The following is a 13,946-nucleotide window of genomic DNA, read 5'->3' on the forward strand; positions in this document are numbered from 1 at the left end:
GCCAAGACCTGACTGATTGGACCAGATACAACAAGCCGCTTTCAGAATCAGACTGTTTGTTACTTACATAGACAACGAAAGGGAGAATAAGCCACAGAGGCCAGCTCCCTGGTCCTCTTCCCGAATACCAAAAAGGATGACACCAAAACAAAAGAAGCTGATGACTGCGCCACGAGGTGTGGAGTGCCCTGTTGCCAAGAGCCACGTCCAGACTGCAGCCAAGAGGCTTCCCTTCTGAAGCTCTAGTGTGAGGGGCTGGGGCAGAAAGCCCCTCGCCCTATCAGAACCTGGTGGCAGGAGAAACCGTCTCCTGACAGCCTTCCTGGAGAGATAGGGAGGCAGGTGGGAGGTGGGCTCAGGGCAGCACCTTAGAGGCCTCCCGTCCTTTCATGCTCCAAGGGGATTGAGGTATTCTGCCAAGACTCAGGTAAGCCTTGGCTCAAAATTGTTAGGGCATGAATCATTGTGTAGCTTTTTTTTTTTTTTTTTTTTTTGAGGCAGAGTCTCCCTCTGTCTCCAAGGTTGGAGTGCAGTGGCACGATCTCAGCTCACTGCAAGCTCTGCCTCCCGGGTTCACGCCATTCTCCTGCCTCAACCTCCCGAGTAGCTGGGACTACTGTTGCCCGCCACCATGCCCGGCTAATTTTTTGTATTTTTTAGTAGAGACGGGGTTTCACCACGTTAGCCAGGATGGTCTTGATTTCCTGACTTCGTGATCTGCCTGCCTCGGCCTCCCAAAGTGCTGGGATTACAGGCGTGAGCCGCCGCTCCCGGCCCATTGTGTAGCGTTTCTACACCTTCAAGGTCCCTCGTGATACCTGCTTCCTTTTTGTCTCCTCAGTCTTATTTTCTGCCATTTCTTCTTCACTTTGCTACAGCCAAGCTGCTTTTCTTTTGTTTTCTTTTTTTTTGAGACAGTCTGTCTCTGTTGCCCAGGCTGGAGGGCAGTGGCGCGATCTCAGCTCACTGTAGCCTCTGCCTCCCAGGTTCCAGTGAGTCTCCTGCATCAGCCTCCCGAGTAGCTGGGATTACAGGCGCCCACCACTACGTCTGGCTAATTTTTGTATTTTTAATAGAGACGGGGTTTCACCTTGTTGGCCAGGCTGGTCTCGAACTCCTGTCCTCAGGTGATTCACCCACCTCAGCCTCCCAGAGAGCTGAGATGACAGGCGTGAGCCACTGTACTTGGCTGGTTTTCTTTTCTTTCAATTGCAAGTGCTTTCTTGCACATGCTGTTCTCTCTGTGCCAGATTCCCTGGACTCCTTCCCCTAAAGCCCATTTGTTTAGCCTCAGGTCAAACATCACTTTCTTGGAGAAGGCCTTCCCCCATTCTAGATTAAGCTGTCCAGCTTTATGCTGTTACAGCAGCTTAACTTTTCTCTCATAGCACTTCTCTCACATAGTCACTTACACAGTCCCTTGAGTGATTACTTAACATGTTTTCTCACCTAAAATTCAGGCACCACAACACATAGTCTGGGACTGGAGAAATATTTAATGAATCAGGAAGATGTTAGTTTAAATTGGGGAGGTAGTATGGGAGGGAAAGCATTGACTTGATAATTGGAGGGCTTGAATTCTGCCCCTAACTTCTGTTAACTAGGTATGTGACCTTGGCATTCATATCCTCATCTGTCAAACGAAGAAAAAAATTCTTGGTGGTCTGAGGTCATCTTGGGTTGTGATAATATATACTTCTAGGTGAATCATCAAATTAACAGAGCTCTAGAGGGCTGCTTATCTAGGATGAGAATCCATCTGCCTGTTTGGCCTCTCCACTTGGGTATCAGATAGTCCAATGTCCAGAACCAAACTCCTGATCTCACCCTGCATGCCTGCTCTTCCTGTTGCCTTCCCCATTTCGTTTATAGCAACCCATTCTTCCAGTTACTTAGGTCCAAAACCTAAGTGATATTCTTGACTCCTTCTCTCACACCCCTTGGCCAACTTTTCAGTAAATCCTACTGTTATTACCTTCGAAATATATGCATCTCTAGCCAGTTTTTTTGAACTTGAACTCAAACATGATCTGGTTTGAGCCCTGATAAAATCTTGGCTTCTTTTGTGCTTGATTGCTCATATTTCTGTGGCCTCACTGAATCTTGCACCTAATGTGCACAATAGGAACTATAACACTACAGCACTTTTTGTTTTGGTGTCTTTCTTATTCTACCAGATGGTAATCCTGATGGTAGGGGCCCCATGGTGGTATTCCCAGTGTCCAGTGTGGTACAACTAAGCATCCCTCAGGTGCGCTATAGCAGATGGGACGTGGGCATGCCAAGATAGTGAGCCCTGGCCCTACCTTACCCTAGCAGGGTGACGTGCTGAGCCTGCCGGTTGCCTCCCGGTAGCAGGTTAGTCTGCTTTCTGCTCTGTGGTGTCCAAATGTATTATTTTGTTGATGTGCCTTAACTTGGAAAAGCTTGGAAGCCTCATGGTAAAAGCATTTGGCACCTAGGAAGGTATTCATTGTTAAATGAATTCTTCGTTAAGTGAGGTAGACTAGAGGGATCATTCTCCCTGTTTTATAGAAGAAGGAGTAAGCTGTGTGACCAGCCAGGGGCCTGATCATAATCGAGTGCTGTTCTGAGTCTCATGTGCGTTCTGGGGCAACACACTGGGTTGCATTTCACATGTGCATACATGTAGCTCGTTGCTTCCTTACCTGCATGTACATGAAGGTGAAGGCTGTGGCTAAGCCAGAAGGGCCTGGGTTCTGGGGGTTTCTTCCTTGATACAGATAAATCCATTCTGACATTGCTGTGCTTTCCTCCAGGCCTTTGGGGATTAAGGGGGTTTATTGGAGAGCTTGCTTGCTGGGGAGGAATATTTATAGACTGTGAGCTGGAAGGAACTTTGGAGAACATCAGGTTCAGTGGTTACCAGATGTGGCTATCTCAGAGTAACCTGGTAATCTTTTACTGATGCTTAGGCCCTACTGCAGGTGGTCTGGTTCAGAGCTCTGGGAGTGATAGGGCCTAGAAGCTGAGTTTTTACAAAACCTCCCAGGTGATTTTGATACAGCTGGAATAATCCAGTTCCTCCTTCTGCCCTTTTTTTTGAGATAAGATCTTGCTCTGTGGTCCAGGCTGGAGTGCAGTGGCACACATGATCACAGCCCACTGCAGCCTTGACCTTCTGGACTAAAGCTGTCCTTCCATCTCAGCATCTCAAGGAGCTGGGACTACAGGCGTCTGCCACCATGCTTGGCTAATTTTGTTTATTCTTTGTGGAGACAGGGTCTCACTGTGTTGTCCAGGCTGGTCTCAAACTCCTGGGCTCAAACCATCCTTCTGCCTTGGCCTCCCAAAGTGCTGGGATTACAGGTGTTGTGAGCCCTGCACTGGCCAAATAATAATACTGTTAATAGTAATACCCAGACCACATTCTTAATTTCTTCCAAAATGTCTTTGATAGCTATCTTTTTCCAAATCAAGATCTAATAAAGAACATACGTTGCATTTGTTTTTCCATTTCTGTCTCTCTTAATCTACAGCAGCAACCCCGCTCCCTGCCCCAGCACTTTCTTCCCCATGACATTGACTCTTTGAAGAGACCAGTCCAGTTTTCCTGTAGAATGTCCACCTTCTGGGTTTCATTGTGCTTTTTTCCCCCTGCATTTCCCTTACTCTGGAGGTAAGGTTCCAAAGCTTGCTTAGATGCAGGTTAAACGTTCTGGGCAAGACTTCTTTATAGGTGAGGCTGTGTCACCAGGAGGCACCGGTGTCGGGTATTCCTGCTGTCGGTGGTGCCGCGTTTGATCTCTGGGTTAAAGTGGTGGTAATCAGATCCTGCTATTGTAAAGGTACATTTTTTTTTCCTTTTCCTTCATAGTGATAACTTCCTGTAAGTAAACCTGCTGAAACAAAGGGTTTGCACATTTCAAAAAACCAAAACGCTTTTGATTATTGTCAAATTGCCACTAAACAATTCTGCTACTCTACATTTTAAGGGGTATGCTTTTCTTCACCTATTTGCCTGGTTTATTTTTTCTTTTTCTGATTACAAAAGAAATGTATATATCATGCAACATTTAAAAGTTACAGGCCGGGCATTGTATCTCACGCCTGTAATCCTAGCACTTTGGGAGGCCGAGGCGGATGGATCACCTGAGGTCAGGAGTTCAAGACCAGCCTGGCCAACATGGTGAAACCCTGTCTTCACTAAAAATACAAAAATTAGCTGGGCGTGGTAGCACGTGCCTGTAGTCCCAGCTACTTGGTGGGTGAGGGGGGGGTGCCACGCTAAGGGAGGAGAATCGCTTAAACTCGGGAGGCGGAGGTTGCAGTGAGCCGAGACTGCGCTACTGCACTCCAGCCTGGGCGACAGAGTGAGACTCCATCTCAAAAAAAAAAAAAATTGTCAAATCTAACATAAAATTTGACATTTTAACCACTTTCAGTGTTCAATTCATTAGTATTAATTATGTTCATAATGTTGTGTAACCATCTTTGTAAGATGGTTCTTATCTTCTTTGTAAACAGCTGTAGAGTGGCATTCCATGGTGCATGAGCCAGAATTTATTCAATCAGTGCCCTGTGTATGGACAATTGGGTTGTTCTCTTAAAAACAGCGCTGCGGACAGTACCTTTGCCTGTCTCTGCTCTTTTATGTATTTTAATTAGATAGTTTCCTGGAAGAGGGAAAGCTAGTCAAAGAGTGCAGACACTTTACATTTTAATATGTATTACCTAATTGTCTTTCAAAATGTTGAACCGCTTTACAGTCTAACTAAAAGCATCTAAGACTGATAAAGTATTGATTTGCCTTGGTAACTGTTGGCTCTCACAAGACTAACTCAACCTGCTCTGTATTTTAACCCTGCTTAGTAAGGAAGAGCTGGTTGGGAAAGTAGAAGCAACATCCCTTTTTTTAACTAATTGGTATTTGTGTAACACCTCCTGTGTATCGGGCTTGCTTTTCAGGCCGGGGGATTTTAGTTATGAATAAACAGACACAGTCTCTCCCTAGTGGAGCTTACAGACTGAAATATTTGGAGACAGACATCATCTCATGAATAAAGTCAAGAAGAGGTAAAGGGCATATATAATAGGAGGCTCTGATAGGGCTGGGGATTCGGAGAAGGATTCCCTGAGAAAGTGAAATGTATTTGGAGTTTGAAGGATCAACTGGATGTTCCCTAGGCAAAGGGCAGACTGGGAATGGAGGTGGACAGCAAACATTCCAAGCAGAATAAAAACTGTATCTGTAAAGGCCTGTGGCAGGTCCCTTTAGAATGTGTTCTGGCCAAGGAAGTTCATCATGTTTAGTGCCCTTGAGGAAGGCCGGTTCTGAATTTCCCAGATACCAGATAGATGAGATCCCACTGCCAGGGCCCCATGAGCAGAAGGGGTTTCAGAGGGATGGGAGGCTTTCCAAGGCAAATTCTAACAAATTACAAATAATCTGGAGAGGAGAAAGAGAGGCACCTAAATAAATCAGTTTAGAGTTTTAGAATGACTTGTCCAAAGTTGGAAGGGGGTCAGGTAACCAAGGAGGAACAGTACAGAGCAGCTGGAATACATCAGAAGGGAGTCAGGAATGCCAAAGGATCCGATGAGCTAAGGCTTCTGGAAAATGCTAATCAGCCACAAGGGCCTTTAAAACTGTCTGCAGTAAGAAAAATAAGAAGATGCATGCTGCTTCTGGCAATATCCAGAGAACGAACACAATGTCACCACTTCTAGTTTTACGTTCATCTCCTTTATGGAGGAAACAATATAGTATAACACATGTGGAGTGCTTTTATTATGAATAGGCCATGTGCCAAGCACTTTGTGTAGATGATTTCATTTTATATCAATGCTATGAAGTTTATCTTCATTTTCTTTATGGGAAAACTAAGACGTGGGGAGCTTAAATAACTTCCCCAGGGTCACAGCAGTTAAGTGGTGGAGCTGGGTTGGGCAATCTGACTATAGTTCTTCAATCCGAACTACCACACTGTGCTGGGAAAGGATGGGCCATATGAGGTGAGAGGGACTGGCCGAGATTCAGAGGTAGCAGAATCTAGAAGAAGTGATCCATCACAGAAGGAGAGACCTGAGCTTGCATCCTGGAGTCACTGCATACCAGCTATCGAATTCTGACTTACCTCCCTGATCTCCAGTTTCCACATCTGTAAGATGGGAATAAGTTACTTGCACTGTTATATTGGGAATTCAAAATAGGCACAGAAAGTGCTTGGCATGGAGCAGATGCTTAATTAGTAATTGTTTTTATTTTTATTCCAAAAGCAGGGTAAATACCCAAAGCTAGTCTTTTACTTATTTATTTATTTAACATATGAGAGATACGTGGTACATGAATGAATGATACATGGTGTCTTAGTCTATTTTGTGTTGCTATAACAGAATATCACATACTGGGTAATTTATAAAGGAATTTAGGCCGGGCGTAGTGGCTCATGTCTGTAATCCCTGCACTTTGGGAGGCCGAGGCAGGCGGATCACCTGAGGTCAGGAGTTTGAGACCAGCCTGGCCAACATGATGAAACCCCATCTCTACTAAAAATACAAAAAATTAGGCCAGGCGCGGTGGCTCACGCCTATAATCCGAACACTTTGGGAGGCAGAGGCAGGCAGATCATCTGAGGTTGGGAGTTAAAGACCAGCCTGACCAACGTGGTGAAACCCCATCTCTATTAAAAATGCAAAATTAGCTGGGTGTGGTGGTGCATGCCCATAATCCCAGCTACTCGGGAGGCTGAGGCAGGAGACTCTCTTGAACCTGGGAGGCAGAGGTTACCATGAGCTGAGATCACGCCATTGCACTCCAGCCTGGGCAACAAGAGCAAAACTCCATCTCAAAAAAAAAAAAGAAAATTAGCCAGGCATCATGGCAGGCGCCTGTAATCCCAGCTACTCAGGAGGCGGAGGCGGAAGAATATCTTGAACGTGGGAGGTGGTTGTTGCAGTGGGACAAGATAGCGCCACTGTACTCCAACCTGGGCAACAAGTGTGAAACTCCGTCTCAAAAGAAAAAAAAGGAATTTATTTCTTACAGTTCTGGAGGATGGGAAGTCCAAGACTGAGGGGCTGCATCTGGTGAGGGCCATCATGCTGTGTCATTACTTGGCAGAAAGCCTAAGGGCAAGAGAGAGGGGAGGAAGGGGGCCAGACTTATCCCTTTATCAGGAACCAACTCGCATGACAACTGACCCACTTCTGTAATAACAGCATTAATCCGGTCATGAGGGTAGTGCCCTTCTGACCTAATCACCTCTTAAAGGCCCCACCTCTCAACACTGACATTGGGCATTGAGTTGCCAACACATAAACTTTGGGGGACACATTCAAACCACAACACATCGTGGCCTTGCCCTTGAAGTTAGTCGACAGGGTAAGCATATTTCTTGCCCATGTGTAGAGAATGAAATTAAAAAAAAAAAATACAGGGTAAGCATGTTGATATGGCCCCCCCTTTTAACAGTTTCCATGTGACATTTCATGCACTACAGCCTCTCACTGCTCTGAAGCCAGGAGTCAAGCTGAGATTTCCCCTGAGGCCTGGAGAAGATAGGTGAACTGGCAAAGACTGAAAGTCTAGCTGTCTTTTACTTTTTTGTTGCAATGAGCAGATAGACTAGTGAGAATGAGTGTTTCATCCTTATTAATTTATAAACCTAAGCTGTTCAATCTGACAATTTAAAATTCAGTGACGTAAAAAATTCCATTCCTTAGCTGGATGCGGTGGCTCATCCCTGTAATCCTAGCACTTTGGGAGGCTGAGGTGTGAGAATCGCTTGAGTCCAGGAGTTCGAGACCATCCTGGGCAACATGTTGTAAAAAATAAAATAAAAGGCCAGGCGCGGTGGCTCATGCCTGTAATCCCAGCACTTTGGGAGGCTGAGGCAGGCAGATCATCTGAGGTCAGGAGTTCGAGACCAGTCTGACCAATATGGCAAAACCTCGTCTCTACTAAAAATAAAAAAATTAGCCAGGTGTGGTGGCACATGCCTGTAATCCCAGCTACTCGGGAGGTGGAGACAGGAGAATTGCTTGAACCCTGGAGACGGAGGTTGCAGTGAGCTGAGATCACGCCAGACAGCACAGATCTAGAACATGTTCATCAGGGCAGGAAGTCCTCTTGGACAGCACTGATGTCGAGAACATACACTTTCACATAGTTGGAAAGCAGAACTGCACGGTGATTAAGGGTGAAATGTGTAGCTGATTTCATTTGTGTTTAACACTGTGAAGTGTATCTCCATTAAGCACAGAGGTTTAAGGAGTTAAATGACTTGCCTGGGGCAGCAGCAGGCACGTGGGTCAGTCAGGCTGGATTTGGATTCCGCTTCCTACAGTGTGGCCTTGTCGTTCATCCTCCATGCCTCTGTTTCCCGAGTGGGAAAATAGGATAATCATAGGAGCCGCTTCACTGGGTGGCTGTGAAGATTAGGCCATGTAATATATTCCAGGTGTGTCACATTGTGCTAGTCTCATATTAGACACATCATAGTCTTTCCTTACCCATAAGTTGTATTCTGTATCTTTTTTTTTTTTTTTGAGATGGAGTTTCGCTCTTGTTGCCTAGGCTAGAGTGCAATGGTGCGATCTCAGCTCACTGCAACCTCCACCTCCTGGGTTCAAGTGATTCTCCTGCCTCAGCCTCCTGAGTAGCTGGGATTATAGTCGTACGCCACCATGTCCGGCTAATATTGTATATTTAGTAGAGATGGGGTTTCACCACGTTGGTCAGGCTGGTCTCGAACTCCTGACCTCAAGTGATCCGCCTACCTCGGCCTCCCAAAGTGCTGGGATTACAGGTGTGAGCCACTGCGCCAGGCTGTATTCTGTATCAACATACAATTTTGTCCTTTTTGTTTTTTGAGACAGAGTCTCACTCTGTCACCCAGGCTGGAGTGCAATGGCGGGATCTCGGCTCACTGCAACCTCTGCCTCCTGGGTTCAAGCGATCTCCTGCCTCAGCCTCCCGAGTAGCTGGGATTACAGGCGCCTGCCACCACACCCTGCTAATTTTTGTATTTTTAATAGAGATGAGGTTTTACCATGTTGGCCAGGCTGGTCTCTAACTCCTGACCTCAGGTGATCCACCTGCCTCAGCCTCTCAAAGTGCTGGAATTATAGGCGTGAGTCAGCGTGCCCAGCCTGTTTTGTTTCGTTTTGAGACAAGGTCTTGCTCTGTTTCACAGGCTGGAGTGCAGTGGCAAGATCATAGCTCACTGCAGTCTGGAACTCATGGGCTCAGGTGATCCTCCTGCCTCAGCTTCTTGAGCAGCTGGGACTATAGGTGTATGCCACCACGCTCAGCTAATTTATGTTTTATTTTATTTTGTAGAGATGAAGTCTTGCTGTCTTGCCCAGGCTGGTCTTGAACTCCTGGGCTCAATTGATCCTCCTGCCTCAGCCTCCCAAAGTGTTGGGATTACAGGTGTGAGCCACTGTGCCTGGCCTATTTTGTCTTTGACAGGTCTTGCTGTGTTGGCCAGGTTGGTCTTGAATTCCCGGTCTCAAGCAATCTTCCTGAGTCCGAAAGTGCTAGGATTACAGGCATGAGCCACTGCTCCAGCATTATTTCTTAAGCCCATCTGCAGGTATTGATATGTAGTCTATTTGCTGGAGTGCAGTGATGTGATCTCGGCTCACTGCAAGCTCTGCCTCCCGGTTTCATGCCATTCTCCTGCCTCAGCCTTCCGAGTAGCTGGGACTACAGGTGCCCGCCACCACGCCGTAGTAGAGACGGGGTTTCACCATGTTAGCCAGGATGGTCTCAAACTCCTGACCTCGTGGTCCGCCCACCTTGGCCTCCCAAAGTGCTGGGATTACAGGCATGAGCCACCGCGCTCAGCCACAGTTGTTTTTATTTCTAAGGAAACTGAAACTTAGGGCAATTAATTTGTAAAAATAAACAGATTGGTAATTTCACATTGGAAAGATGTCTGAGATTTGTTAGTAAATGAAAAAGATGAGTTGCAGGCCAGGTGTGGTGGCTCACACCTGTAATCCCAGCACTCTGGGAGGCCAAGGTGGGTGGATCACTTGAGGTCAGGAGTTTGAGACCAGCCTGGGCAACGTGGTGAAACCCCATCTCCACCAAAAAAGTACAAAAATTAACCGGGCGTGGTAGTGCATGCCTGTAGTGCCCAGCTACTTGGGAGTCTGAGGCAGGAGAATTGCTTGAACCTGGGAGGCAGAAGTTGCCGTGAGCTGAGATCGTGCCACTACGCTCCAGCCTGGGCGATAAGAGCAAGACCCCGTCTCAAAAAAAAAAAAGAAAAAGAAAAAGATGAGTTGCAGAACAACTTGTATGGTTTCTCATTTGTGTGAAGAACATGGTGGGGGTAGCTGTGTGTACACTTAGGAATGCACAGGGTAATAATCATGGAAATGTACTCAGTACTTTATATAATCTCTCCAGATCCTCACAATAGCTCTGTGAAGAAATGATTGCTTGGAGAGGTTAAATTGTCCAGGATCGGTAAGTTGTGGGGCCATCCTTAAACCCAGGGCTCTGCTACTCCATCTACCCCATGCACTGGGCTCGTCCCCCTGTCATAGGGATAGTGTTTATCACTGCAGCAGAAATGTACTACCTTCTTCCTATGCACACGCACTGTGGAAGGTCCTTTGACTTCATGTCATTGGTGGGTTCTTTGCACCTACCCAGTGAGGCAGGCCGTGAGGAGCCGTCAGTCAGGTTTGAGCTTGAGGGCAAATGGATGTGAAGTCTGGACTGGGGATATCGCCCCGCCATAGAGAGGTCAGAATGGGTGATGGTCGGGGGTGCTGTTTCAGAATGTGGCCTGTTCTTATTGCTGGGTGACTCGAACAGGGAATGGCTGCTCTGGGTACATACTGGGTTCAGGTGCTGAGGTTGACAGCATTTGGATTATATATCCAGGTGACATACAGAAGGGAGCCTGGGGCAGTGGCTTCAGCTCTGCCTCTTCCCTTACCCGAGGTATGACGAGGAACACCAACCACCTAGAAAGGAAGCAGCTCTTCCCTTCTTGCTGTCATTTCTTTTTTCTTTTCTTTTTTGTTTTTTTGAGATGGAGTTTCGCTGTGTCACCCAGGCTGGAGTGAAGTGGGGTGATCTTGGCTCACTGCAACCTCTGCCCCCTGGGTTCAAGCAATTCTCCTGCCTCAGCCTCCTGAGTAGCTGGGATTATAGGTGCCCGCCACCACGCCCGGCTAATTTTTGTGTTTTTAGTTAGAGATGGGGTTTCACCACGTTGGCCAGGCTAGTTTCAAATTCGTGACCTCAGGTGATCTGCCTGCCTTGTCCTCCCAAAGTGCTGGGATTACAGGTGTGAGTTACTGCACCCGGCCTCTTGTTGTCATTTCTTTGGATTCATTATTCTTCTCTGGTAACAAGGTACCCTTGAAGGTTGTTATTCATAGTTTAAGATTTAGTAATACAGGCCGGGTACAGTGGCTCATGCCTGTAATCTCTGCTTTGGGAGGCTGAGGTGGGAGGATTGCTTGAGGCCAGGAGTTTGGGATCAGCCTGGGCAATGTAGTGAGACCCTATTGCTACAAAAAATAAGCATAAAAGAATTAGGGTGGGCGCAGTGGCTCACGCCTGTAATCCTAGCACTTTGGGAGGCCGAGTCAGGTGGATCACCTGAGGTCAGGAGTTCAAGACTAGCCTGACCGATGTGTAGAAACCGCATCTCTACTAAAAATACAAAAATTAGCAAAGTGCGGCGGTGTGCACCTGTAGTCCCAGCTACTTGGGAGGCTGAGACAGGAGAATTGCTTGAACCCGGGAGGTGGAGGTTGCAGTGAGCCAGGATCATGCCACTGCACTTCAACCTGGGTAACAGAGCAAGACTACCCTTTAAAAAAAATAAGAAAAATATTGGGAGGCCGAGGCAGGCAGATCACGAGTTCAAGAGATCAAGAACATCCTGGCTAACATGGTGAAACCCTGTCTCTATTAAAAATACAAAAATTAGCTGGGCATGGTGGTGGGTGCCTGTAGTCACAGCTACTCGGGAGGCTGAGGCAGGAGAAGTGCTTGAACCTGGGAGGCGGAGGTTGCAGTGAGCCGAGATTGCACCACTGCATTCTAGCCTGGCGACAGAGCAAGACTCCATCTCAAAAATAAGTAAATAAATAAATTAATTAAATAATTGGGTGTAGTAGTGTGCACCTGTAGTCCCAGCTACCGAGGAGGCTAAGATGGGAGGATCATTTGAAGTCAGGAGTTTCAGACCGCAGGGAAGTATGATCTTGCCCCTGCACTCCAGCCTGGACAACAGAACAAGACACTGTCTGTTAAAAATTAACTAATACACATCCCACCATAACAATCATTTATTTATTGCTGTGTAACAAATTGCCCCCAAACTTAAAGGCTTAAAACAACAACAAGCATTTATCTCATATTTTTGTGGGCCAGGAATTTGGGAGTGCCTTGGCTGGGTGCTTCTGGCCTGGGGCCTCTCCAGAAGTTGTAGTGAAGATGTCAGCTGGGGCTAGCCATCTGATGGGTTGAACCGGGGCTGGAGCATTCGCTTGCAAGATGTGGCTCACTCACACCTGGCAAGGTGGTGCCGGTTATTGACAAGAGGCCTCTGTTCCTGTCTAGGTGGGCCTCTCCCAGGATTGCTTAACAACATGGGGACTGTCTTACCCCAGAGCAATCCGAGAGAGCAAGCCAGGCAGAAGATGTTCTTCTTATGACCTAGTCTCGAAATCCCATAGCATCACTTGTCACATTCTATAAAGTAGAAGTCCGCCACACATTAAAAGGGAGGGTAATGGCTGGGCGCGGTGGCTCATGCCTGTAATCCCAGCACTTTGGGAGGCCGAGGCGGATGGATCACTTGAGGTCAGGAGTTTGAGACCAGCCCGGCCAACATGGTGAAACCCCGTCTCTACTAAAAATACAAAAATTAGACAGGCATGGTGGTGCGTGCCTGTAATCCCAGCTACTGGGATGCTGAGGCAGGAGAAGTTGAAGCTTGAACTCAGGAGGTGGCGGTTTCAGTGAGCCGAGACCCCACCACTGCACTCCCGCCTGGGCGACAGAGTGAGACTCCGTCTCAAAAAAAAAAAAAAAAGGAAGGGAGTTAGGCACCACCTTTTGAAGGGATGAGGAAACATCCAAAGCTCATGCACAGGGTTTTCCTCATTCATTCTTCCCTCTGACCCACGGATATTTGTTGAATCTCCAGTATGTGCCAGGTAGTCCAGACATAGAGATGAGTAAGATAAATAAGGCTTGATCTCAACCCTCAAGAAGCTTATAGTGCGGTAGACTAATAGCTATGGTTTGGATAGTGTTTTACACCTTAATGAGCACTTTCACTTATGGTCTTATTTAACCTTGCCAGTACCCCGTGTGATCACCAGAGCTGGTTATATCCCTATTTTCTATCTCCTCTGTGTTTTAGGCAATGAGGGCTTTTCTTACATTGATACACCTTACATGATAGAACTTGACTTTGATCCCAGCGATTTTTGCCTGTAAGTCCCTTGCACTTTTTTCCTACCCCAGGCTGTGTTCCTTGTGGCTGCCTTGTCATCCCTGTCCTGCAGATGAGGAAGCTGAGGCTGCAGTTACTGAACAGCTCTTGACACTTTAATTCGTGGATTTTTTTCACCATACTGAGCTGCCCTCGGGGATGGACTCTCCTAAGTGCTCCATTGACAGTGGCTGTCATGTTTCTTCTTGCAGAAAGCTCTGGGTGTGCGGCAGTACCATGTGGCCTCAGTCCTGTGCCAACGGGCCAAGGTGGCGATGAGCCACTTTGAGCCCAACGAGTACATCCACTATGACCTGCTAGAGAAGAACATTAACATTGTTCGCAAACGGTAAGGCTGCAGATGGGAGGCTGTGACTGCTCAAGGGCATTGTGTCTGCTGCCTGCCCCGTCAGGCAGAGAAGGAGGTGTTTCGTGAAGGATGGTTGGTGATAGTGGCAGGGTCAAGGTATTCAGAGTACAAAGGCTTCTGCTGAGGAAAGACAT

General features: G+C 47.1%; 1 protein-coding gene across 2 annotated transcripts in view; it reads left to right on the plus strand.

Annotated features, from left to right (window-relative positions):
- ACO2 (aconitase 2) overlaps positions 1-13,946 on the plus strand; it is a 61,119-nt gene that overhangs the window by 18,312 nt on the left and 28,861 nt on the right. For both annotated transcript variants that reach the window (XM_063662959.1, XM_054469927.2), the window contains exon 2: positions 13,655-13,791. In XM_063662959.1, coding sequence (XP_063519029.1) covers positions 13,655-13,791 — 137 coding nt within the window. The remainder of the gene's footprint in view (positions 1-13,654; positions 13,792-13,946) is intronic.

The sequence above is a fragment of the Pongo pygmaeus genome, chromosome 23 (genome assembly GCF_028885625.2).
Source record: "Pongo pygmaeus isolate AG05252 chromosome 23, NHGRI_mPonPyg2-v2.0_pri, whole genome shotgun sequence".
Classification (NCBI taxonomy): domain Eukaryota; kingdom Metazoa; phylum Chordata; class Mammalia; order Primates; family Hominidae; genus Pongo; species Pongo pygmaeus.